This window comes from Anolis carolinensis, chromosome 3 (assembly GCF_035594765.1).
Source record: "Anolis carolinensis isolate JA03-04 chromosome 3, rAnoCar3.1.pri, whole genome shotgun sequence".
Lineage (NCBI taxonomy): Eukaryota > Metazoa > Chordata > Lepidosauria > Squamata > Dactyloidae > Anolis > Anolis carolinensis.
Window position 1 is genome coordinate 5,304,471 of NC_085843.1, and position 24,984 is coordinate 5,329,454.

The following is a 24,984-nucleotide window of genomic DNA, read 5'->3' on the forward strand; positions in this document are numbered from 1 at the left end:
CAGTGGGGAGGACCATGTGTTTTGTTGCCAAGTTTCGTGGTTCTGGGTTTTGTAGTTTCACTGTTTTTATGAAGGTAGAAATGGACAGAACAGATTTATATATATAGATGTAGATGGGCCCACAGTTAACTACACCCCATGGGGATTGGCCAGATAAATGTAGCTTCTAGTTGCTTGAGATTCCCTATCAAAATGGGCCTAACTAGTACTATTCCCCATACTGTATCACACCACAAACTCTGCATGGACCTGATATTAATATTTAAAAGCAAATTCAGACAAATAAAGACAAACTTCACTTAACGTAACACAGTTTTGTTGTACAAAACAGCATTGTTTTATTTTAATTTAAAAGTATTATTTTGTTGAGGTTTTGTCCAGTTGCTTAAGTTCCAGTTAACTGAGAGCCTACAGTATTTATTTCATCTTTAAATGATGAAATGAATACAGTGTTTATTCCATTAAAGAATATGTGCTTTTGCGTTTCAAAAACATTCGCTTATCCAACATTCTGGATTATCCAATGCAGTCTGCCTTTTAGTAATCAATGTTTTCAATACATTGTGATATTTTGGTGCTAAATTTATTACTACATACCGGTAGCATTATTGCGTATTGAACTACTTTTTCTGTCAAATTTGTTGTATAACATGATGTTTTGGTGCTTAATTTGCAAAATCATAACCTAATTTGATGTTTAATAGGCTTTTCCTTAATCCCTCCTTATTATCTAACATATTCACTTATCCAATGTTCTGCCGGCCCGTTTATGTTGGATAAGTGAGACTCTACTGTATCGACATATCTACTGATCCATAACACTATGTAACAAAATTTGAAACATTTTCTGTTCCTGGTTTGAAAGTGTTGCTTCCTGTTCAAGCGTGTGGTCTAAGAATTACCTTACTCGGTAAAATTCCATTGTTTGTTTAGCCTCCTGCGCATGCCTGTAAAATGGTACAACTGGAAATCTAACCCACAAAAAAGTGGGCCGTTCATTTCCAGCATGCGCTGAAACTGTTTCTTACTATTTTGCAAATAGTAAAAGTGGTGAAATTCAGATGTGCCGTCCGTCTCTTCCTTTTGGCTGTGCTCAAACGAACTTGACTGACAGATTTCCCTAACAGGACTTACTTGAAAGGTCATTATCTTACTTCATTTTTGTGCCAAAAACTAGGTTGAATTGGTTAAGACTCTATGACAATGAATCTCGACCTTCCAAATGCTGCAACCCCTTAATGCAGTTCCTCATGTTGTGTTGACCCCCAGCCATAAAATTATTTTCGTTGCTACTTCGTAACTGTCATTCTGCTACTGGTATGAATCGTAATGTAAAAATCTGATATGCAGGATGTATTTTCATCCACTGGACCAAATTTGGCACAAGTACCCGATACGCCCAAATCTGAATACTGGTGGGATTGGAGGGATTGATTTTGCCATTTGGGAATTGTAGTTGCTGGGATTGATAGTTCACCTGCAATCAAAGAGTATTCTGAAATCCACCAATGATGGAATTGAATCAAACTTGGCACACAGAACTCCCATGACCAAGGGAAAATACTGGATAGATTTAGTGGTTGAGTTTGGGAGTTGTAGTTCACCTACATCCAGAGAGCACTGTGGACTCAAACAATGATGGATCTGGACCAAACTTGGTATGGATACTCAATATGGCCAAATGTGAACACTGGTGGAGTTTGGGGGAAATAGACTTTGACATTTGGGAGTTGTACTTGCTGGGATTCATAGTTCACCTACAATCAAAGAGCCCCTTGAACCCCACCAACGATAGAATTAGGCCAAAGGACAGGTGGTCTTCAGCCTTCTCTGCCAAAGGGGTTGCCTAAGACCATCAGAAATACTGTATATACTTGAAGATAAACTGAATTTTCAGCCCTTTTTTTTTTTGAGCTGAAAAAGCTCCCCTCGGCTTATAATGGGGTCAAGATCAAGGCCGGGCAACAGAACCTGGAGGCCATTGCTTGGAATATATCATATATTTCTCTCTTCTCCTCCCTTATCAGTGTGTTTACTTTTGCAAAGTCTCCCTCGCTCTTAAACAAGGGAGTGTTTTGAAAAGGGAAATACGCCCTTGCAAGTCAGGAAGAAGAAAAACATATATCCATTAATTTATAAAAGCATTTTCCCCTGAAATATTTGTTAAACTCTCCTACAAGATATACAGGCATTAACCCCCTGCCTGCATTTGCAATCCCTATGTACTTATTATCTATCTATATACATTAATTTTATATATGAAGTTTCCCCTCATATGTTTGCAGATCTTTGCAAATCCTATATACATATAGATCCATGTACCTGTATATCTATATCCATATATATATATATACATTATTTAACCTATTGATGCCTCGATTAATGTAATTTTATTGGTATTTATTTTTATTTTGGAATTTACCAGTAGCTGCTTCATTTCCCACCCTCGGCTTATACTCAGATCAATAAGTTATTTCAGTTTTTCGTGGTAAAATTGGGTGCCTCGGCTTATATTTGGGTTGGCTTATACTCGAGTATATATGGTATGTGTTTTCTGATGTCTTTGGTGACCCCACTGAAGCCCCCTCATGACCCCCAGGTTGAGAAATGTTGCTCTATGGGATATTGAGACATTAGAGCAAAATGTGTCCCTCCCGCAAAAACGAAGTATCTGTAGAACAATAAACCTTTCCCATGTTTTTTATGATAGAACCAATTAGGAAATGACATTGATAACCCAGGAACAAAAAAAAAATAGTGTTACATAGTGTAATCTTTCGCACACTTTGCTTTTGCCTCTGAAAAGAAGTCTTCTTGCATCCTTCAGAGGTACAAGGTGCAAATGCTTCTTTGGATTCCTAAAGAGTCACTACGGAAGGATGCTGCGAAGACACACCATCTCCAGCAGCTCTTGTAACGTTCTCATATCATGGAGACCCGGTTCTTGATGTACACGTGGTAGGGGTCGTTCTGCTTGTCCACCTCCTTCCCGGACTGCGTGTATCCCAGGATCAGGCTGCCCACAGTCACCGCAAAGAGGACCATGACGAAGAGGATGTACATGTAGGCGTAGGTCTCCTGCTCCTCCACGGCCTCTTCCTTCATGTGATTCACGCCTTGGGCACAAGACTCCGCGTGCTGCAGCGTCTGGTTCAGGACTCTCAGCATCGTGTTGAGTTTGTGGAGCCAACTCTCGGACACATTGCCTATCATCCTGGCCTGCCTTCCTTTCTTCCTCCCTCGGATATCAAGGGGGAAAACGTTGCTTCTGGGGAGGTTAAAAAATAGAAAGAATGTCATATCACACAAGCAAGACAAGAATGTCATATCACACAAGCAGCCAAGCAGGAAGATACAATCCAAGCCCTCCTGACGTGTTGCATGAGAAATAAATCAGTATACAATTCTATTGACTCAAACCTGGTGTGGAGTCAAAACAAATCAAAGTCTCTGTAGTACTGGAGCAGTTCTTTAGGACTCCTCAGGTTGTAATTGCAGTCAATTAGCCGTAGCTTCAGTTTGTTGACAATAAATTCAGTTTGTCAGAGATAAGCTTCCAAATAGGGGAACAGATGTTGCTTAGATGCCAATTCTAAGTAGCTGGCTATAGCTCAATAAGAGTTGTTCACAGTTCCCCAGCCAGGAAACCGATCAAATACAGATGTTGTTTTAGAGTAGCTGGCTGTGAGCTGAAGTAAGCCAATAGAATTGTATACTGATTTATTTAGTTTCACAGCATATTTTCACATACCATTTTGGAGAGATTGAATGTACACATACTGTGTGGTTAACAATATTTAGTTGGAGTCTTGTAGATATTGTTCCATATTGAAAACTGTTCTTTGTAGCATTTAAGTCTGGATGATTGCAGTCTATAAATCTTTATACTCTGTAAGTTACTACTGTGTGTCACTACAGCTAACTGAATTTGATCATCTGTTGTATTACTATTGTCAACATTATTATGTATATGATGCTCTAATATACATATTGTGTTCCATGCTTTGAACCTTTATAGTAGTTGCATATTTTTCAGATATTGTTTAGAATAGACATCTATGTTTAGTTATTATTGTGTTGCATGAGAAAGCCAGCCCCGGGTCCTTGGGATGTCTAGTTTACCTGGGCCAGGTCACCGCTCACTGAAGTCTCCTTTTTTTTCCTCTGTTTTTTCACTCCATGTTTTTTCCTATGTGTTCCTATTTTGCCTATATTTTATGTTAACCTAATATTTTATACTCCTGAGATCCCCATTCCTTCCCTTTGGGGGAAACCTTGTTCCTGAACCCAAAGATGTCTTGCCCCCCACACAATTGTATAGCCTGCGGGAAAGAAACTAAGCTGGGAGCTTCCTCATCAAGTTCCCAGTTTCGCCTGTATATTTGGACTTTATCTGGACATTGCAACATAATAGTTCTATTCAGGTGGGGAAAATCACCTCTCCCTGCCCTCTGGGGAAGAACCCATTTCACCACCCTGTGCCTTTGATGAACGGGGCCTCTCGCATCAGAAGGAAATCAGCATTTCTACAGCCAAAACCCATCCTCTGTCATTTTTGCATGATTGTATTAAAATATGATTTTTTTTACACCATCAACTCCGCTGGACTGGCCACGTTGTCCGAATGCCCAATCACCGTCTCCCAAAGCAGTTACTCTACTCTGAACTCAAGAACGGGAAACGTAATGTTGGTGGGCAGGAAAAGAGATTTAAAGATGGGCTCAAAGCCAACCTTAAAAACTGAGAACTGGGAAGCCCTGGCCCTTGAGCGCTCTAATTGGAGGTCAGCTGTGACCAGCAGTGCTGCGGAGTTTGAAGAGGCAAGAATGGAGGACTTAAGGGAGAAACGTGCCAAGAGGAAGGCCCGTCAAGCCAACCCTGACCGGGACCGCCTTCCACCTGGAAACTGATGTCCTCACTGCGGGAGAACATGCAGATCAAGAATTGGTCTCTTCAGCCACCTAAGAACCCACCCCCAAGACACCAGAGATGGAAGACAATCCTCCTCGAACTACGAGGGATCACCTAAGAGAAGAGATATGATGTCTTGTTTCTCTGGGATCTGGGACTCACAATGGGCCAGATCATGTCCATCCCATCCAGACAATAGTCTTCCTGGGTAGGGCCAGAGATGCCCTCAATCACTTTGTTATTTTTCCTGTTAAGTAAAAGGAACTTCATTTATCGACAATTAATCATCCCTTGTTCCCAGCCCATGCTGGCCTGTGAACCAAGTCCCTCTCTGGGACTGGTCAGAATTAGTGCCTTGGTTGCAGCCTAGGTATAAAAAGGGTTATGAAACTGTATTCTGTATGCTATCTACTTTGTGAATGATTCACTAGCTAGCATCTTATCTGCAGATAATAAAATCTTCCTTGGCTGAAAATCACCTTCTCTCCTTGCTTGCTGGCTGATTTCAATTGGGCCTGATCTGTATGCTCACCACAGCAGGGACTCACTCACAATGGGCAGCCAGGCGGATCACTTGCCTAGGTTTCTGCCAACAGGCTTGTTGCATCCCAAGGCAGCATGAGCACTCGAAAACCAGACAAGAGCCAATGTAACACACTATATCTTTATTAAAGTAATTATATATCCAAAGGAAATTAGGCATAGGGTCTGAGTAAGGAATAGTTCTTTTTAGAAAGTCAATGGCACTTCCAAATGGGTAAAGGAAAAGATCCAATATTATAATCCACAATGAGAACTCGATAGCTCTCCAAAGAAATCCAAGTGTCCATGAGTTGAAACAGAGAAACAAGGCTGGCAGAAACAGAGTTCAATCCACTGGAAAAACTTCATAGCAATCAAGGCAGCAAGATTGTCAAGGCTGAGGCAAACTTGAGTCAGGAACAAGGAAACAACTGAAGTAAAGTCAAGGTCTACTCGAGAGTCGCGGCACGGCATGGCCCGACTAGAACTGGAAAACTTGGCTTGGTAACAAACAAGAGCTGGAGACGGAGAAAACCTCTCTCAAGGAAGAGCAATGTTGACACCGCAAGAAATCTACTGAGCGAAACACTTTTAACAAACTCTGGACTGTTCACAATTTAGGGAGTACAAACTCCCAAAACTTTCTCATGGGAACACTAACCATTATCCCATCTATTTGCCAGTCTCTGGCTCCGGCGGACCCCTTGTTTTTGTGATGACTCATGGGCCATGTAGTCCCGTTCCTAGTACTATTGTGGCAGATGAAGAGGAAAACTTGGGTTTCCCACCGTTTCAGCCAGAATTGGAGCCCTTGCACCTGCAAGATGTTTGCCCACAAGAAGTCAGCCAAACAAGCCTTGAGCAGAAATCTCCCCCATTTTCTCGCCGGGATAATTATAATCGAGATAGAGGCGCTAGGGAGGCGAATCGCAGAAGCGCCAGGATAGCTGCCAGACAATTAGCTGATTAAGCCTGTTTCCCTTGGGAAATCTTAAGGAGTCATGCATCTGGACACAGTATGGGTTTCGTTTCTTGTTCCCCAGGGAAAGTGTTCCTTGGCGGGAAAACAAGATCCTATATAGGTGTTTAACCGCAAGGGAATCCTTGCGGAGTAAATTCGTCAGCTTAGGGAGTAAGATCGTGTGTGGACTACGCTACTCCAGTTCCCTCGGACCTTGTTCTAGTTCCAAGCCTGCCTTGCCCCCGGATCTTGCCACGGACCTCGTTCTCGTCTCTTGCTTCTTGTTGCCACGTATCAAGCCTTGTTTGCCAAGAATCTAGTTTGCTCTCCAGCCTTGTTGTCAAGCTCCATTGGACTAAAGGACCCTGTCATTTCCCCACACTTTGCTTGGCAAAGTGTGTGTTTCGGTTATTGGATTATAACTTTGGACTCTAATATATCATATTGGACATTTTTCCTGGACATTTGACCTTTCCTGAAAGGTCTACTTCTGAACTATATTCTTCACTTGTTTTTATTGACTTTATATATTCCTTTAATAAAGATATTAGATAGATTCTGGCCTCTGCGCATGGTTATTGGTGCTCTGCAGCCTGGGTCTTGATAGTTTTGCACTTCTCTCTCTGGTCACAAAATCTTTACGATTAAAAACCGCATTCCCAGGCGTCTCAGCAACATCTGGCTCTATCTGTGAGGGAGGAGTAGAAGAATCTTCCCCAATTAGTAAGTCTCTAAAGTCAATATATTCGGGCACCTGCAGCTGCAAAGGTGAAATGTTAGTATAATCCTCAGCATCATCTGTATCAAAGTGCATGTCCTGAAACACTGTAGGCCCTGGTGCTATGGGTGGCTGGGATCTAACAAGGCTTCTCCCTGGTCTCACTGCCAGGGGTTGCCTCCTAAAATGGGGCCAGCAGACGGATGCCTATCCAGCCTCTGCTTAAAAACCTTCAGAGATGGAGAATCCAAAAGATGCTCAAGGAGAAACATGCTCCATAAGAGTTGGAAGGAACCCTCCAAGGCCATCCAGTCTGACCCAGTTCTTCCAGACAGGGATGATATGGAACATAGGCTGCAATAAAGTGAGAGAATCTGCCTAGCAAGTGTTCTAACCAAATTTAATAAACAAAGGTCTAGATCAGTGTTTCTCAACCTGGGGGTCGCGACCCTTGGGGGGGTCACGAGGGGTCGCCAAAGACCAACACAAAACACATATTAATTCACAGTACATCTCCCCTAAACCACCGCCAATTCCTCCCAAATCCCTCCAGTATTATCTCTTGGTCATGCGGGTTCTGCGTAGGAAGTTTGGCCCAATTCTATCATTGGTGGGGTTCAAGGGGCTCTTTGATTGTAGGTGAACTATAAATCCCAGCAACCACAACTCCCAAAGGTCAAGGTCTATTTATGCTAAATTCCACCAGTATTTGCCTTTGGGAAGATTGAGTATTTGTGCCAAGTTTGGTCCAGATCCATCATGGTTTGAGTCCACAGTGCTCTCTGGATGTAGGTGAACTACAACTCCCAAACTCAGGTCAATGCCCACCAAACCCTTCCAGTATTTTCTGTTAGTTATTAACTAAAAATCCCTATAAATGCATTTGAATTGTGATATTTTCTGCATTCAGCAGAAGTACATCTTGGGTGAAAAAAGTGCTTGAGGTTGAAAAGGAGGAAATGTGGCCGATCTGTTTACTTACACACCCTGTTTGTAAAGCTTTCAGATGAAAAACCATAGAAGAACGTGCACATACCCACACGTACACACACACATATATGAGAGTTGAATGAAAAGTAATGCCTCCACCTTCGTTACTTGGGTTTGGATGGGGATATTTTAATAAATCAAACACATAAATAATCCTTAGAATGTGCTCTTTAACTGCCACTATTCACTTTTCCACATCATCACCAGACAATTGGATACATTTCTGCCAATGAGGAACAAGTTTTCTGAAGCCGTCACGGAAGAAGTCGACACTCTGTTTCCACAACCGACGTCTCACAGGATCCATCATGCACAAATCTTCTGACAGCCAAGCAAAGCAATAATGTGAGCCACACGTTCTTGTGAAATGCCGATTGTGCTTGAAATTTCTCTCTGAGTGATACAACGATCATCCTGAATCAATCTGTCCACCTTTTGCTTGGGAAACTCAGTGGTTGCTCTCACAGGACATCCAACGCAAGTCAGATGTTCCCACCTCAACATCTTTAAACTTACTCGCCCAACGACGCACAGGACTCACATCAACACAATCACCACAAACAGCTTGCATTCTCTGAGGAATCTCCTTTGGGGTGACACCTTCTGTGGTCAAGAATTTATAACTGCACATTGCTTAAGTCGCATTGACTGTGCAGGGTTCCATACTTCTCACTTTAACAACACAACCGTTCAATGCTAAGGCTTCCCGCCAAATGGAACTGTAGAGGAGAGTCTACTGAACAAGACAGCACCTGCCGCAGACCAGGACTGTCATCTGTTGAGGAGTTACGAAGGTGGAGGCATTACTTTTCATTCAACCCTCATATATACATTGGAACCCACACACATAAATACAAAGGTACATCTACAATGTAGAACTAACACAGTTTGGTAGCACTTTCCTAAGAGTTGTAGTTTCACAAAGTTTCACAAAGTCACTGCCGAAAAGGGTTGGTGCCTCTCCAAACTACGATTTCCATGATCCCATAGCATTGAGCTTTGCAGTGGAGCCAAACTGTGTTAATTCTGCCGTGTAGATGCACTCTCAGTGACCTGCATCTGCAACCAACCCGTAAATACTACAGACAGAGCCATTTCTTCTCTCTGCCAACACCGAAGAAAACTTTTATTTGCAATTCTTTGTGGCTTCCTTCCAGCTAGTTTTGCAACGGCATGAGAAAGAGAGAAAAACCTTGCCCTGCTTCTCTTTGTTTTTTGGTTTTACCCATGAGAAACCGGGAAACTCCCAAAGAGCGAGAAACGTTATTATGGCCCGATGAGACGAAGAATGAGATGCCACCAAATTTTGCAAAACCAGGGACAGAAACCCGGGAGAAAGGGAAGCCGTAGTCTCCTTGTGCAGAGAAAAAGCTGGGTATAAATAAACATAATAACAATAATAATAATAATAATAATAATAATAATAATAATAATAATAATAATAATAATAATGCCCTGGCAGAATATGTAAAGCAAAGTGAAGAACCTGCTTTGATTGAAGTCAAAAATCAGAAACTCCTCAAAGCACAGCAGACAAAGAATCAGTACAAGAAAACCGCACTACAAACTAGAGCTGACAGCTGGCTCAACAAAACATTGCATGGGAAGTTCCTTCACAAAATTGAAGGAAAAGCTGATAAGGAGAAGACCTGGCTCTGGCTCACGAATGGGACCCTGAAGAAGGAGACAGAAGGCCTGATCCTTGCAGCCCAGGAGCAAGACATCAGGACAAAGGCAATTCAGGCCAAGATCGAAAAATCAGCTGATGACCCAAAATGCAGACTGTGCAAGGAAACCGACGAAACCATGGATCATATCCTCAGCTGCTGTAAGAAAATCGCACAGACAGACTACAAACAGAGGCATAACTCTGTGGCACAAATGGTTCATTGGAACTTATGCCTCAAGTACCACCTCCCAGCAGCAAAGAACTGGTGGGATCAAAAACCTGCAAAAGTATTGGAAAATGAGCACGCAAAGATACTGTGGGACTTCCGAATCCAGACTGACAAAGTTCTGGAACACAACACACCAGACATCACGGTTGTGGAAAAGAACAAGGTTTGGATCACTGATGTTGCCATCCCAGGTGACAGTCGCATTGACGAAAAACAACAGGAAAAACTCAGTCGCTATCAGGACCTCAAGATTGAACTTCAAAGACTCTGGCAGAAACCAGTGCAGGTGGTCCCGGTGGTGATGGGCACACTGGGTGCCGTGCCAAAAGTTCTCAGCCGGCATTTGGAAACAATAGACATTGACAAAATTACGGATCTGCCAACTGCAAAAGGCCACCCTGCTGGGATCTGCAGCATCATCTGATAATACATCACACAGTCCTAGACACTTGGGAAGTGTTCGACTTGTGGTTTTGTGAAACGAAATCCAGCATATCTATCTTGTTTGCTGTGTCATAATAAAATAATAATAATCACACTCCATTCTGGTTTGGTCAGACTTTATCTGGAATAATAATCCTGCGTCCAGTTTTGGGCAAAGTAATTGCAGAAGGAGGTGGACAGGTTTGAAAGGCTGGTGGAAAGGGGTTAGACTGGAATAGATGGCCTTTGGAGGCCCCTTACAACTTTAGGATTACACTATGAAACAGAATTTGAAAACTGATTTGTCCCTGGTTTGAAAGTGTCATCCCTGCTTAAGTTTGCGATCCTTAATTGGAAAGTCGTTGTTCTACTTCAGAAACATCATTTGGGGGGTCAGGCTTAGCTCAGTGGGCTAAACCGTTAAGCTGCAAAAAATACTGCCAATCAAAAGATCGGCAGTTCAAGTCTGGGCTGGGGTGAGCTCCCACCACCAGCCCCAGCTCACCTGCCCACCTAGCAAATCAAAAGCAGAAATGTCAATAGATAAATAGGTAGGTAAAGGTAAGTAAAGGTTTTCCCCTGATGTTAAGTCCAGTCGTAGCCAACTCTGGGGGTTGGTGCTCATCATTTCTAAACTGAAGAGCCGGCATTGTCCATAGACACCTCCAAGGTCATGTGGCCATGGGCATGACTGCATGGAGCGCTGCTACCTTACTGCCAGGGTGGTACCTATTGATCTACTCACATTTGCATGTTCTTGAGCTTCTGGGTTGGCAGAAGCTGGGGCTAACAGCGGGCGCTCACTCCGCTCCCCGGATTCGAACCTGCAACCTTTCGGTCCGCAAGTTCAGCAGTTCAGCATTTTAACATGCTGCGCCACCGCAGGCTTGTCGGGGAGACAGAGTAGAATATAAATAATATATATTATAATATTTATATTATTTTTGTGGCTGCTACAAACTAGTTTAAATGGGTTCAGACTCTATCAGGTATTCAATGGGAAACTAGAGCAAAATGTGCCATGGCAGAATGTCCCTCCCGCAAAAACAAAGTTTTTGCAGTTTAATAAACCTTTTCCATGTTTTTATGATAGAAACAACTAGGAAATGGAGGCCCCTTCTGTGAACATCCCGCTTTCTCTCTCCCATCTTTCCCCCTCGTTTTCCTTTGTTCTAATGTTATGAATAATTTTTCAAGAACTTCAAAAAATTGCAATTTTCCAGTATGGGAAAGGATATCAGAACTTTTACACCAAGAACAACATTGGCCGTACAGGCATACAGAGTCTATGTAACTACATTGAATCCACAAATAACCTACAGTTATAGTGGCTAACAAACAAACAAAAAGGGGAATTACATGTTTACTCAGCATTCACATTAGATATACACTCATTCGTCCTCATGCATCCAAATACTACTATATCCTTTCTCCCATCCTTCTGAGGATGCCTGCCATAGATGTGGGTGAAACATCGGAAGAGAATACTTCTGGAACCTGGACATACAGCCCGGAAAACACACAACAACCCTGTGATCCCGGCCATGAAAGCCAGGATACACAATCTCTCTCCTTCCCAAGGAGAAAAGAAGTGGGTGGACCAGACTCCTCTGGTCTGCTACAATTTTGGACTATTAGAAGGTCTCTTATATAGCAGTATGTCTTGCTGGTGGAAATAATTTCACTGTTTATCCCACCCCCAAGTCTCCAATTAAATACAGCACTTTATCCACCTACCTGTTGTGGTTCAGTCTGATGATGAAGGGGGATTTGGGTTTATGCAGGTTGACCAAGGAAATGTTGAAGGCTCTGAATTGTCAGAAAGGCCACAGGCTAGCTGAAGTTAGTGATAAGGGTAACCTTTCACAAGATTTAGAACATCAACAAAGTCCAGGTGGCTCGGGCAGCGCGTCAGAGGAGTTTTCCTTAGATACCGTGTTTCCCCAAAAATAAGACAGTGTCTTATATTATTTTTTACTCCCAAAGATGTGCTAGGTCTTATTTTCAGGGGATGTCTTATTTTTCCATGAAGAAGAATTCACATTTATTGTTGAACAAAAAAATGAACATTTATTCTATACTGTACAGTAGTTGTCATCACAAACCAACATAACCAAACCAGACAAACTGTGACTCCTGTCAAGAATTTCTTGTTACTACCATTATTTCCATATACAACTGGTATCCTGCATGCTATGGTGTTTTGTTTGGCTGGCGCCGGGCATGCTTCCAAACAAAAACTTTGCTAGGTCTTACTTTCAGGGGAGGCCTTATATTTAGCAATTCAGCAAAACCTCTACTAGGTCTTATTTTTTGGGGATGTCTTATTTTCAGGGAAACAGGGTAGAGACACAAGGTTAAGGTTAAGGGTTCATCCCAGGCATTCTATGAGAATAGCTAGTAAACGTGTGGGAACCCAAGGTCAGAGGAATGGTTTCTTAGCTTGTAAGCATGGTTAAATAGGGAGAAACAGGGAAAGATTTCAGGCGAAGCAACACTGATTTTGGGAAGCTTAATTCCTGCCCTGTCTCTGCTCATGGAAAAAGATTCTTGCATTTGTTCCTGCCTAGATTCTGTGTTTGGATTGTATTTTGGAGTTCACGCTACCTTGTTTTTCAGGACTGACATGCTATATTAGAGACTTTGACCTTGTAAACATGACCTTAAATTAAAGAGCCTTTGTCTCTGATGATGTAAACACACTGTTTCCCCCCAAAATTGAATCAAGTCAACAATGTCAACAGTTAATTATTTGTCACAGTTTTCATCAGCAACTTTTAATTACAGTCCATGAATTCTTCACTTCCTTCTTGTAGTTTTCCAGTCTTCAATCTTAGGAAGGTATCTCTAGACTATATAGGTCCCGACCATATATCTTTCCCCAACCATACCTCACAACCTCTGAGGATGCCTACCATAGATGTGGGTGAAACGCCAGGAGAGAATGCTTCTGGAACATGGCCATACAGCCCCAAAAACACACAACAACCCCATACATCCTTCATACAATTCCATTCAAATCATACATCATATATGCATCACGCTAAGCCTACTTGAACTGATGCAAGTTGAGTTCAAACTAGTTTCGACTTCATGAACCCACTGCAAGAATGAGGAAGACTTGGTGCATATCTACACTGTAGAGTGAATGTGAGTTTGACCCCGCTTTAACTATCGTTTCTCAATTCTATGAGATCTTGGGATTTGTAGCTTGGTGAGGCACCTTGTAAAACGACAACCTCTGTGATTCTATAGAATTGATTGGGATCCTGTCCCTATAAATCTCTGTGATATTCCGCTGATTATTTGACCTCCCAGTGTTCTCCCTAAACATTATAATTAAAATAATTACCAAGAATGTGTCAGTTATGACTTACAGGTGCGGCAAGTATGACCAGCCAAAAAAGGGGGGATCGTCGCAATCTGGCAGGCATGTGGTGCAGCTGGTTAGTAGCCAGCTGCAATAAATCACTTCTGACCGAGAGGTCACGAGTTCGAAGCCAGCCCGGGTCAGGGTAAGTTCCTGACATTAATAGTAATCTACGCAGTGATCTTGATCTACGCAGCCGAAAGACAGTTGCATCTGTCAAGTAGGAATTTAGGGGAGGCAAATTTAACTAATCTACGATGCCATAAAATCTCCAGCAGTGTGCAGAAGATGAGGAAGTACTCCATCAAGAACTCGGTGTCACAGTGGATGATGATGAAGCAGCAGCTCCCCCTGTGGCCGGAATCGAGCATACCCTCATGCAAGCCAGAAGCTGGAAAATGGTAAATTGCCTCTGTGTCTGTCTATATATGTCATATGTCTAATAATGACATTGAATGCTTGCCATGTATATGTACATTGTGATCCAACCTGAGTCCCCTTTGGGATGAGAAAGAAGGGTGGAATATAAATACTGTAAATGAATAAATAAATTGACAATATCTTTTCATGCCATTGCTTCCAATGCAATTTGACTCCCACCACCACCACCTGAAATGCAATGGCTCAATGCGACAGAATGGGAGTTGTAGCCTCAGGCCTACCACAACCTCCTGAATTGCAACTCCAATGTGGCCGAAGAGGTTCTCTCGCAAATCCCGCAACAACAAACCAGGGATGAGCTTGCATCACTGCTTAGTCTGGAGGAAGTCAGCAATGCCATCAGCCAACAAAAAATAACAAAGCCAGCAGACCTGTGTTGTGGTTCAGTTTGATGATGAAGGAGGATTTGGGTTTATGCAGGCTGACCAAGGAAATGCTGATGAGGAAATGTTGAAGGTTCTGAATTGTTAGAGAGGCTGCAGACTAGCAGTGAAGCAGAAGTCTGGGATAAACAGACTAGCGGTGAAACAGAAGACAGTGATCAGGGTGACCTTTCACAGGATTCAGAACATCAACAGAGTTCAGAACATCAACAAATCCCCGGTGTCTCTGGCAGCGAGTCAGAGGAGTCTTCCTTAGACAGAGATACAAGGTTAAGGTTAAAAGTTAAAAAGTTAAGGTTAAAAGTTCATGGTCCCAGATGTTCTCTTAGAATAGCTGGTAAACGTGTGGGAACTCAAGGACAAAGGAATGCTTTCTTAGCCTGTAAGCATGGTTAAATAAGGGAGAAACAGGGAAAGATTTCAGACGAAGCAACGTTGGTTTTGGAAGCTAAGTTCCTGTCTTGTCTATGCTCATGAAAAATGATTCTTGCTTTGTTCATGCCTGGATCCTGTGTTTTGGATTGTATTTTGAAGTTCGTGCTGCCTTGTTTTCAGGACTGATTTGCTATATTAGAGACTTTGAACTACATTCTGCAGATTGCCTTTGCATTTGGATTATTGCTTTTGACTGACTGCCTTTACATTGGGATTATTGCTTTCTTTACTGCTTTTTATTCAGACTTTGCTATCTTTTATTGATAGCACCAAATCAGCTGTGGTGGAGTGTGTGTTAAGAGCAAGGTGAACCAGTGCTGAGGTGCAACAACCTGATGGGATCCCTGCTGAAGTCTTTATAGAGGGTGGACCTTAAGTTTAAGTGGCTGAAAGAGAAAAGGAAGGAGCCTGAGACTGTTAGGAATGGTGGGAGTTGGAGTCCAAAATACTTGGAGGGAAGGCCCAAGTTCGCCCATGCCTGGTGTAGATGCAACCTATGACTTTGGAGACTAGGATTGGATTCAGGATAAGAGAACGACCAAGACACGCCTAATACGAGAGCATCGCCGTAAATCAGAGTTAACGTCAAGGCAAAAGAACAACATGAACAAATCCCGGTGAGTCATTTTTTTTTTTTTTAGTGTGCAATAATCGCATTTTAAGACCCAGGATGAACGCTGTGCGGCAGAACCCGTTCATCACAGCTCCGCCACCCTGTTTGCACAAAGTTTTTCAAAAGCTTTGCAAACAGGGATGGGAAAAAAGCTGCATTGCTCTCTCTTGGTAACACAAAGACGAACAATTTATCTCGGATCCAATGCCGAAGCAAGGAAAACACGTATTGGTTTGAGACGGTGCTCCGGATTATATTCTACCCAACAGACAAAAGGTGCATCTACACCAGGGGTCCCCAAACTAAGGCCCGAGGGCCGGATGCGGCCCTCCGAGGTCATTTACCTGGCCCCCGTCCTCAGTTTTATAATATAATAAACTAGCTGTACCCGGCCACGCGTTGCTGTGGCGAAGTCTGGTGGTCTGGGAAATAAAGTATTGAGGTATTGGTGGTCGTTAAGGTCAAGGGTAAAGGTTTCTCCTGACGTTAAGTCCAGTCGTGTCTGACTCTGGGGGTTGGTGCTCATCTCCATTTCTAAGCCGAAGAGCCGGCGTTGTCCGTAGACTCCTCCAAGGTCATGTGGCCGGCATGACTGCGTGGAGCGCTGTTATCTTCCCGCTGGAGCAGTGCCTATTCATCTACTCTCATTTGCATGTTTTTGAACTTTAGGGTTGGCAGAAGCTGGGGCTGACAGTGGGGGCTCTCTCCGCTCCCCCAATTCAAACCTGCGACCTTTCGGTCCAGAAGTTTAGCAGCTCAGCGCTTTAACACACTGCGCCATCAGGGGATATTATTTCCTAAAGGTTGTGAATATACAATATTCCTGGTTTTTTTTGTCTGTTGGAGGCTAGTATGAATGCTGCAATTATGATTATGATTAGCATGTGATGGCCTTGCAGCTTTAAAGCCTGGCTGTTTCCTCCCTGAGTGAATTTTTTGTTGGGAGGTGTTAGCTGGCCCGGATTGTTTCCTGTCTGGAATTCCCTTGTTTTCAGAGTGGTGTTCTTTGCGATATTAATTAGATAATCTGTGGAAGAGGCCTAAGTGAAGCCTAACTCTGCCTGTCCCCTGGGGTGAGTCGATTGCTAGGAGACCAAGTGGGCGGAGCTTAGCCTTCTAACTGGCAGCAATTAGATAAAAACAATTATTCCTCTCCCTCTAATTAGGACTTTATTTTTCTTTTCTTTTTGTTGTATCAACCTAGAGCCGTGGATGATGGGTTGTGTTGTCAAATTTCGAGGTTGGGGGGCCTGTAGTTTTGTTGTTTTGTCCGCTGCCCTGATGCCATCACTCTTTTATATATATAGATTGTATATACATATAATATTGATAATAATATTAAAATGTAATACAATATAACACTAATAATAATACCATATAAGAATATTAATTATATATTCTATATTACATATAATATTACTAATAATATTACAGTATAGTGGTATAGTTCAATATAATAATTATATAATGCTAATATTGTGCTATGCTAATAATATAATATATTGTATGTACATATAATTTGTAAGCCACTCTGAGTCCCCTTTGGGATGAGACGGGTGTGATAGAAATGTAGTAAATAAATGCAGTAGATAAATAAATAATAAATAAATACATTTTAGACTTAGGCTCACCCAAAGTCTGAAATGACTTGAAGGCACACAACAACAACAACAACAACAACAACAACCCTAATTAACTTGACTATCTTATTGGCCAGAAGCAGGACCACACTTCCCATTGAAATCCTGATAAATGTATGTTGGTTAAAATGGTTTTTATTTTTAAATATTGTATTGTTCTTTCGTTGTTGTTGTTGTTGTTGTTTTTGAACTACAAATAAGACATGTGCAGTGTGCACCGGAATTTGTTTGTACAGTAGAGTCTCACTTATCCAACATAAACGGGCCGGCAGAATGTTGGATAAGTGAATATGTTGGATAATAAGGAGAGATTAAGAAAAAGCCTATTAAACATCAAAATAGGTTATGATTTTACAAATTAAGCACCAAAACATCATGTTATACAACAAATTTGACAGAAAAAGTAGTTCAATACGCAGTAATGCTATGTAGAAATTACTGTATTTATGAATTTAGCACCAAAATATCATGATATATTGAAAACATTGACTACAAAAATGTGTTGGATAATCCAGAACATTGGATAAGTGAGAGTTGGATAAGTGAGACTCTACTGTATTTTTTTTTTCCAAATGATAATCCGGCCCCTCAATAGTCTGAAGGATTGTGGACCGGCCCTCGCCTTAAAAAGTTTGAGGACCCCTGATCTACACTGTAGAATTGATTCATTTTTACCCCACATCAATTCCCAAGGAATCATGAGAGTTGCAAAGTCTGGGATTCTGGAAGCTATGTCAATGTCGGCATTGTTTTGGAAGATGGAGTGTTTAAAAGACAATATTTCAAAAGCTCTGCCCAAGAGTTTTGACGTGTTTCTGGCATTTCCAGCCTCGTGGGCTTTTGCAACTTGCAAACACAGCCCGAAAAACATACAACAACCCACCTGTTTCCATCTCCCGGCTTTGCCACCTTTTGTGTCCGCTGAATGCGCCTATTGTTCGCTTCCAGAGAAACCCTGATAATAAAAATTGAACTCCGGACAATAATTCCTGGCACTCCGTCATGTTTCCGGGGCCAAAACTGACATTTCCGTCTTCTTGCAGAACGTGGAGGAAACTCAACAAAATGCCACTTGTTGTTTGTGCAAGGGAGAAAAAGGGCCTCCGTGGGGTTCGTAGAATCATGGAAGGCCATCCAACCCACTTCTGCCAGGGAGGAAGACACAATCAAAGCCCTCCCGACAGATGGCCATCCAGCCTATGTTTCAAAATAATAATAACCCAAAGTTTGCAAACCATGAATCCCTATGAGGAATGGCTTAGGAACTGGGGGTGTTTAATGACTTTGTCGAAGGCTTTGATTGCTATAATCACAGGGTTGCTGTGAGTTTTCATGTTCCAGAAGCATTCTCTCCTGACATTTTGCCCACATCTGCGACAGGCATCCTCAGAAGTTGTGAGGTCTGTTGGAAACTAGGCAAGTGGGGTGTATATATATCTGTGGAATGATGTCCAGGATGGGAAAAAAGAACTCTTGCCTGTTGAATGTTGCAATTGGTCACCTTGATTAGCATTGAATAGCCTTGCAGCTTCAAAGTCTGTCTGCTTCCTGCCTGAGGGAATCCTTTCTTGGGAGGTGTTAGCAGGCACTGGTTGCATCTTGTTTTCCCTTGTCTTCTGAGTGTTGTTCTTTTTTATTTTATTTTCTTTTTTACTGTTCTTTCTCCAACCCTGGACATTATTCCACAGAAATATAATCCCTGCTTGCCTTGTTTCCAACAGACCTCACAACCTCTGAGGATGCCTGCCACATATGTGGGTGAAATGCCAGGAGAAAATGCTTCGGGGACATAGCCAGACACGCATTGTTGTGGCGTATGGGAATCCTTTGTTGGCCAGGTAGAATAGCAGTGAACAGCCTTGCAGCCTCAAAGCCTGGCCGTTTTCTTCTAATGGGAATCCTTGTTTGGTGAGTTGGAATGCAACGGAATAGGCTTGCTGCTTGGAAGCCTGGGGACTTGCGTTCTACAGGAATGTTTTTCTGGGCTGCTAGAATTGCAATGAATAGCCTTGCTGCTTCCAAGCCTGGCTGCTTGCTACCTTGGGGAATCTTTAGTTGGCCAGCTTCAATAGTACAGAGTACTGTAATATAATAATAATATAATAGTAATAATATAATAATATACTACAATAATAATAGAATGATTAGAGTCTCACTTATCCAACCCTCGCTTATCCAACGTTCTGGATTATCCAACGCATTTTTGTAGTCAATGTTTTCAATACATCATGATATTTTGGTGCAAAATTCGTAAATACAGTAATTACTACATAGCATTACTGTTTATTGAAGTACTTTTTCTGTCAAATTTGTTGTATAACTTGATGTTTTGGTGCTTAATTTGTAAAATCATAACCTAATTTGATGTTTAATAGGCTTTTTCTTAATCCCTCCTTATTATCCAACATATTCGCTTATCCAAGCTTCTGCCGGCCCGTTTATGTTGGATAAGTGAGACTCTACTGTAATTGTAATATATAACTGTATTTAATAAATCAAAAACTATTTACTACCATTATTTCCATGTACAACAATCTATGGGACCTCTTGCAATTTCCACGCTGATTTCTCTCTATTGCAGTTTCAATGTAGTCCTGAATAATGAATAATATAATAATAATATAATAGTAATAATATAATAATATACTACAATAATAATAGAATAATAATAAAATGAATATATATATATAAAAGAGTGATGGCATCACGGCGACCCACAAAACAACAAAACTACAGGCCCCCCCAACCTCGAAATTTGACAACACAACCCCTCATCCACACCTCTAGCAAATAAAAATAAAGTCCTAATTAGAGGGAGAGAAGTAATTGTTTTTATCCAATTGCTGCCACTTAGAAGGCTCTAAGCTCTGCCCACTTGGTCTCCTAGCAACCCACTCAGCCCAGTGTTAATAAAAGAATAAAAAATAAAATAAATACAAATAATACAATAAAAAACACTAAAAAAATAATACAACAAAATAATAAAATATAATAAATAAAAACGATAAGTTACAATAAAATTAATTTAAAAAAATACAAATAACATCAAATAAAAATTCCACAACAACTTTTAACCAATACCACCACCACTTTGCCACAGCAACGCGTGGCCGGGCACAGCTAGTATATATATATATATATATATATATATATATATATATATATAATGTAATATGCATAATTCCCATGGAGTAAACAACAAAACCACTGGACCGAATCACACCAAATTTGTCCACAAAAGACATAGTCATCCAATCAATCTGCATGCGGCTGCGTGTCAGCAAAAATGGCTAGGCGTGTCAGTGCTGACACGCGTGTCATAAGTTGGCCATCACTGTTAAAGGAGAAGGAGGCAAGGTTGTTTTCTTTTTCTCCAGAGACTAGGACACAACAGAGCCATGAATTCAAATCCTAGAAATAGGGATTACACCTCAACATTAGGAACAACTTTCTGTTGGTAAGGGAAATTCAGCAGTGGAATCTGCTCCAATGGTGTCTCCTTCCCTGGAGCTTTTCAAGCAAAAGTCGCATGGCCATCCGTCGGGAGGGCTTAGATCAGGGGTCCTCAATCTTTTTAAGCCGAGGGCCGGTCCACAAACCTTCGGACTGTTGAGGGGCCGGATTATCATTTGAAAAAAAAAAAACCCGAACAAATTCCTATGCATACTGCCTATGTCTTATTTGTAGTGCAAAAACAACAACAACAACAACAACAACAGGAACAACAACAGGAACAATGAAAGAACAATACATTATTTAAAAATAAAAAACAATTTTAACCAACATACATTGATCAGGATTTCAATGGGGAGTGTGGTCCTGCTTGTGGCCAATGAGATAGTCAAGTTAATTAGGGTTGTTGTTGTTGTTGTTGTTGTGTGCCTTCAAATCATTTCAGACTTTGGGTGAGCCTAAGTCTAAAATTTATTTATTTATTTATTTATTATTTATTTATTTACTGCATTTATTTACTACATTTGTATCACACCCTTCTCACCCCAACGGGGACTCAGAGTGGCTTACAAATTATATGTACATACAATATATTATATTATTAGCATAGCACAATATTAGCATTATATATTACTATATTGAACTATACCGCTATACTGTAATATTATTAGTAATATTATATGTAATATAGAATATATAATTATTATTATTATATGGTATTATTATTATTGTATTGCATTACATTATAATATTATTATCAATATTATATGTACATACAATATATTATATTATTAGCATAGCACAATATTAGCATTATATATTACTATATTGAACTATACCACTATACTGTAATATTATTAGTAATATTATATGTAATATAGAATATATAATTATTATTATTATATGGTATTATTATTATTGTATTGCATTACATTATAATATTATTATCAATATTATATGTACATACAATATATTATATTATTAGCATAGCACAATATTAGCATTATATATTACTATATTGAACTATACCACTATACTGTAATATTATTAGTAATATTATATGTAATATAGAATATATAATTATTATTATTATATGGTATTATTATTATTGTATTGCATTACATTATAATATTATTATCAATATTATATGTACATACAATATATTATATTATTAGCATAGCACAACATTAGCATTATATATTACTATATTGAACTATACCACTATACTGTAATATTATTAGTAATATTATATGTAATATAGAATATATAATTATTATTATTATATGGTATTATTATTGTATTGTATTACATTATAATATTATTATCAATATTATATGTACATACAATATATTATATTATTAGCATAGCACAATATTAGCATTATATATTACTATTTTGAACTATATCACTATACTGTAATATTATTAGTAATATTATATGTAATATAGAATATATAATTAATATTATTATATGGTATTATTATTATTGTATTGCATTATATTATAATATGATTATCAATATTATACAATATATTATATTATTAGCATAGCACAATATTAGCATTATATATTACTATATTGAACTATACCACTATACTGTAATATTATTAGTAATATTATATGTAATATAGAATATATAATTATTATTATTATATGGTATTATTATTATTGTATTGCATTACATTATAATATTATTATCAATATTATATGTACATACAATATATTATATTATTAGCATAGCACAATATTAGCATTATATATTACTATTTTGAACTATATCACTATACTGTAATATTATTAGTAATATTATATGTAATATAGAATATATAATTATTATTATTATATGGTATTATTATTGTATTGCATTACATTATAATATTATTATCAATATTATATGTACATACAATATATTATATTATTAGCATAGCACAATATTAGCATTATATATTACTATTTTGAACTATATCACTATACTGTAATATTATTAGTAATATTATATGTAACTAGCTGTGCCCGGCCACGCGTTGCTGTGGCGTTGTCTGGTGGTGTTGGTGAGAAATTGTTGAGGTAGTGGTGGTATTGAATGTCTGTTGTATGGTAGTCTTTATGTTTAGTATGCACATTGAAGTGGATTATATGGCAGTGTGGAGTCAAGATAATCCAGTTCAAAGCAGATAAGATTCTAAATGGGTTATATAGCTGTGTGGAAGGGCCTTGAGTCTACACTGCCATATAATCCAGTTAAAATCTGATAAGTGAGGCCTAACTCTGTCTGTGCCCTGGGCTGAGGAGGTTGCTAGGAGACCAAGTGGGCGGAGCTTAGCCTTCAAACTGGCAGCAATTGGATAAAAACTATTATTCCTCTCCCTGTAATTAGGACTTTATTTTTCTTTTCTTTTTTGTTGTATCAACCTAGAGCCGTGAATGATGGGTTGTGTTGTCAAATTTCGAGGTTGGGGGGGCTTATAGTTTTGTTGTTTTGTCCGCTGCCCTGATGCCATCACTCTTTTATATATATAGACTAGCTGTGCCCGGCCACGCGTTGCTGTGGCAAAGTGGTGGTGGTATCGGTTAAAACTTGTTGTGGAATTTTTATTTGACGTTATTTGTATTTTTTAAAATTAATTTTATTGTCACTTATCTTTTTTATTTATTATATTTTATTATTTTGTTGTATTATTTTTAGTCATTTTGTTATAGTATTTTATTGTATTAATTATTTTAGTGTTTTTATAATTTTTTATTGTATTATTTGTATTTATTTTTTTATCATTATTTTATTAACACTGGGCTGAGTGGGTTGCTAGGAGACCAAGTGGGCGGAGCTTAGCCTTCTAACTGGCAGCAATTGGATAAAAACAATTATTCCTCTCCCTCTAATTAGGACTTTATTTTTCTTTTCTTTTTGTTGTATCAACCTAGAGGCATGGATGAGGGGTTGTGATGTCAATTTTCGAGGTTGTGGGGTGTTTTGTCCGCTGCCGTGATGCCATCACTCTTTTATATATATAGATATAGAATATATAATTAGATTGGCTTAGATTGCGTCGGGATGGGGTCAGACTGGATGGCCCTTGGGGGTCTCTACCAATAGCCTTTCCCACGTTTCGAATCTGTGTCCTGTTCTCCTCCCGCCGAGCTCTTATCTCGCTTATTGACTCAAGGGAATTAACTGCATATTTCAAGGCTCGTCGGCCCTGTGTGTTCTTTCCCAGATTTGCGCAAACAAAGATCTCTGGTTTCATGAAGGCACCTGCCCAGAGAGCTAGAAACAGAAAAGAAGAGGAAATAGTATTGCATTCCTCCAGACAAGACGTTGGCATGGGCCAACTTCGGCCCTCCAGGTGTTTTGGACTTCAACTCCCACAATTCCTAACCGCCGGTAGGCGGTTAGGAATTGTGGGAGTTGAAGTCCAAAACACCTGGAGGGCCCGAGCGTTGTGACAGAGAAGACCCACCTCCAATTGACTTAGAATCAACAAACCCAGAGAGTCAGAAAACAAACAGTGCGCGGATACAGAACGCCATTAAATCCAAAAGAAACACTCGCCGCAAATTCCATTCAAAGGCAGCCGCTGATCGTTTTCTACATAATCTTTTAATGTGTTTACACATTCTTATCGCTTCCTCTTATTTGCGTTGGTTAGTTAAGGATCCACTTTGCACCACCAAGCCATACAACAGGAAGCAGCCAGGCTTTGAAGCCGCAAGGCCGTTCGGTGCTAATCAAGGTGACCAATTACAACATTCACACTTTTTGTACTGGCCGCTCTTTTCCTGATTCCTGATTAATTGATATTATTCACGACTCCTCCCTACCTAATGCGACCTTTAATGAATCTAATGCACTTTATCTATTTACGAATTTGTTACTCATAATGTGCACCTTGCTTATCCACTATTGCAACCTCATTGTTTTTAATTCCACGTTGTGTTTTTTTTGGAGTTGGGAGAGTGTGTGTGTGTGTAAGAGAACTGAAAGCTGTGAAAACTGACAGGCTAAGTCAGGCAGTTTGGATCTCTTGGGGGGAAAGATAACTCAAGGGATTGTCTCTCACTACTGGGCTGGTTAATAGAAGGACTCTAGGTTAGAGTTAGTTAACAATCCAGGAGAACTGTGTCTATTCCCAGCAACTAGAGCGAGGGTTTTTTGTGACAAATAGTTAGATTGGTTGGTTGGAACTGTTTGTTGTGTATATTTTATTATTGGTTTCTGTTTTTTGTCCT

The 24,984-nt window shown here is 40.0% G+C and overlaps 1 protein-coding gene across 1 annotated transcript in view; it reads right to left on the minus strand.

Moving 5' to 3' along the window:
- Nucleotides 1-309: 309 nt before the first annotated feature.
- Nucleotides 310-24,984, minus strand: part of kcne3 (potassium voltage-gated channel subfamily E regulatory subunit 3) — a 30,186-nt gene continuing 5,511 nt past the window's right edge. The window contains exon 2 of the mRNA XM_062974423.1: nt 310-3,268. Within this exon, the coding sequence (XP_062830493.1) occupies nt 2,923-3,213 (291 nt within the window). The 5' untranslated portion in view covers nt 3,214-3,268 and the 3' untranslated portion in view covers nt 310-2,922. The remainder of the gene's footprint in view (nt 3,269-24,984) is intronic.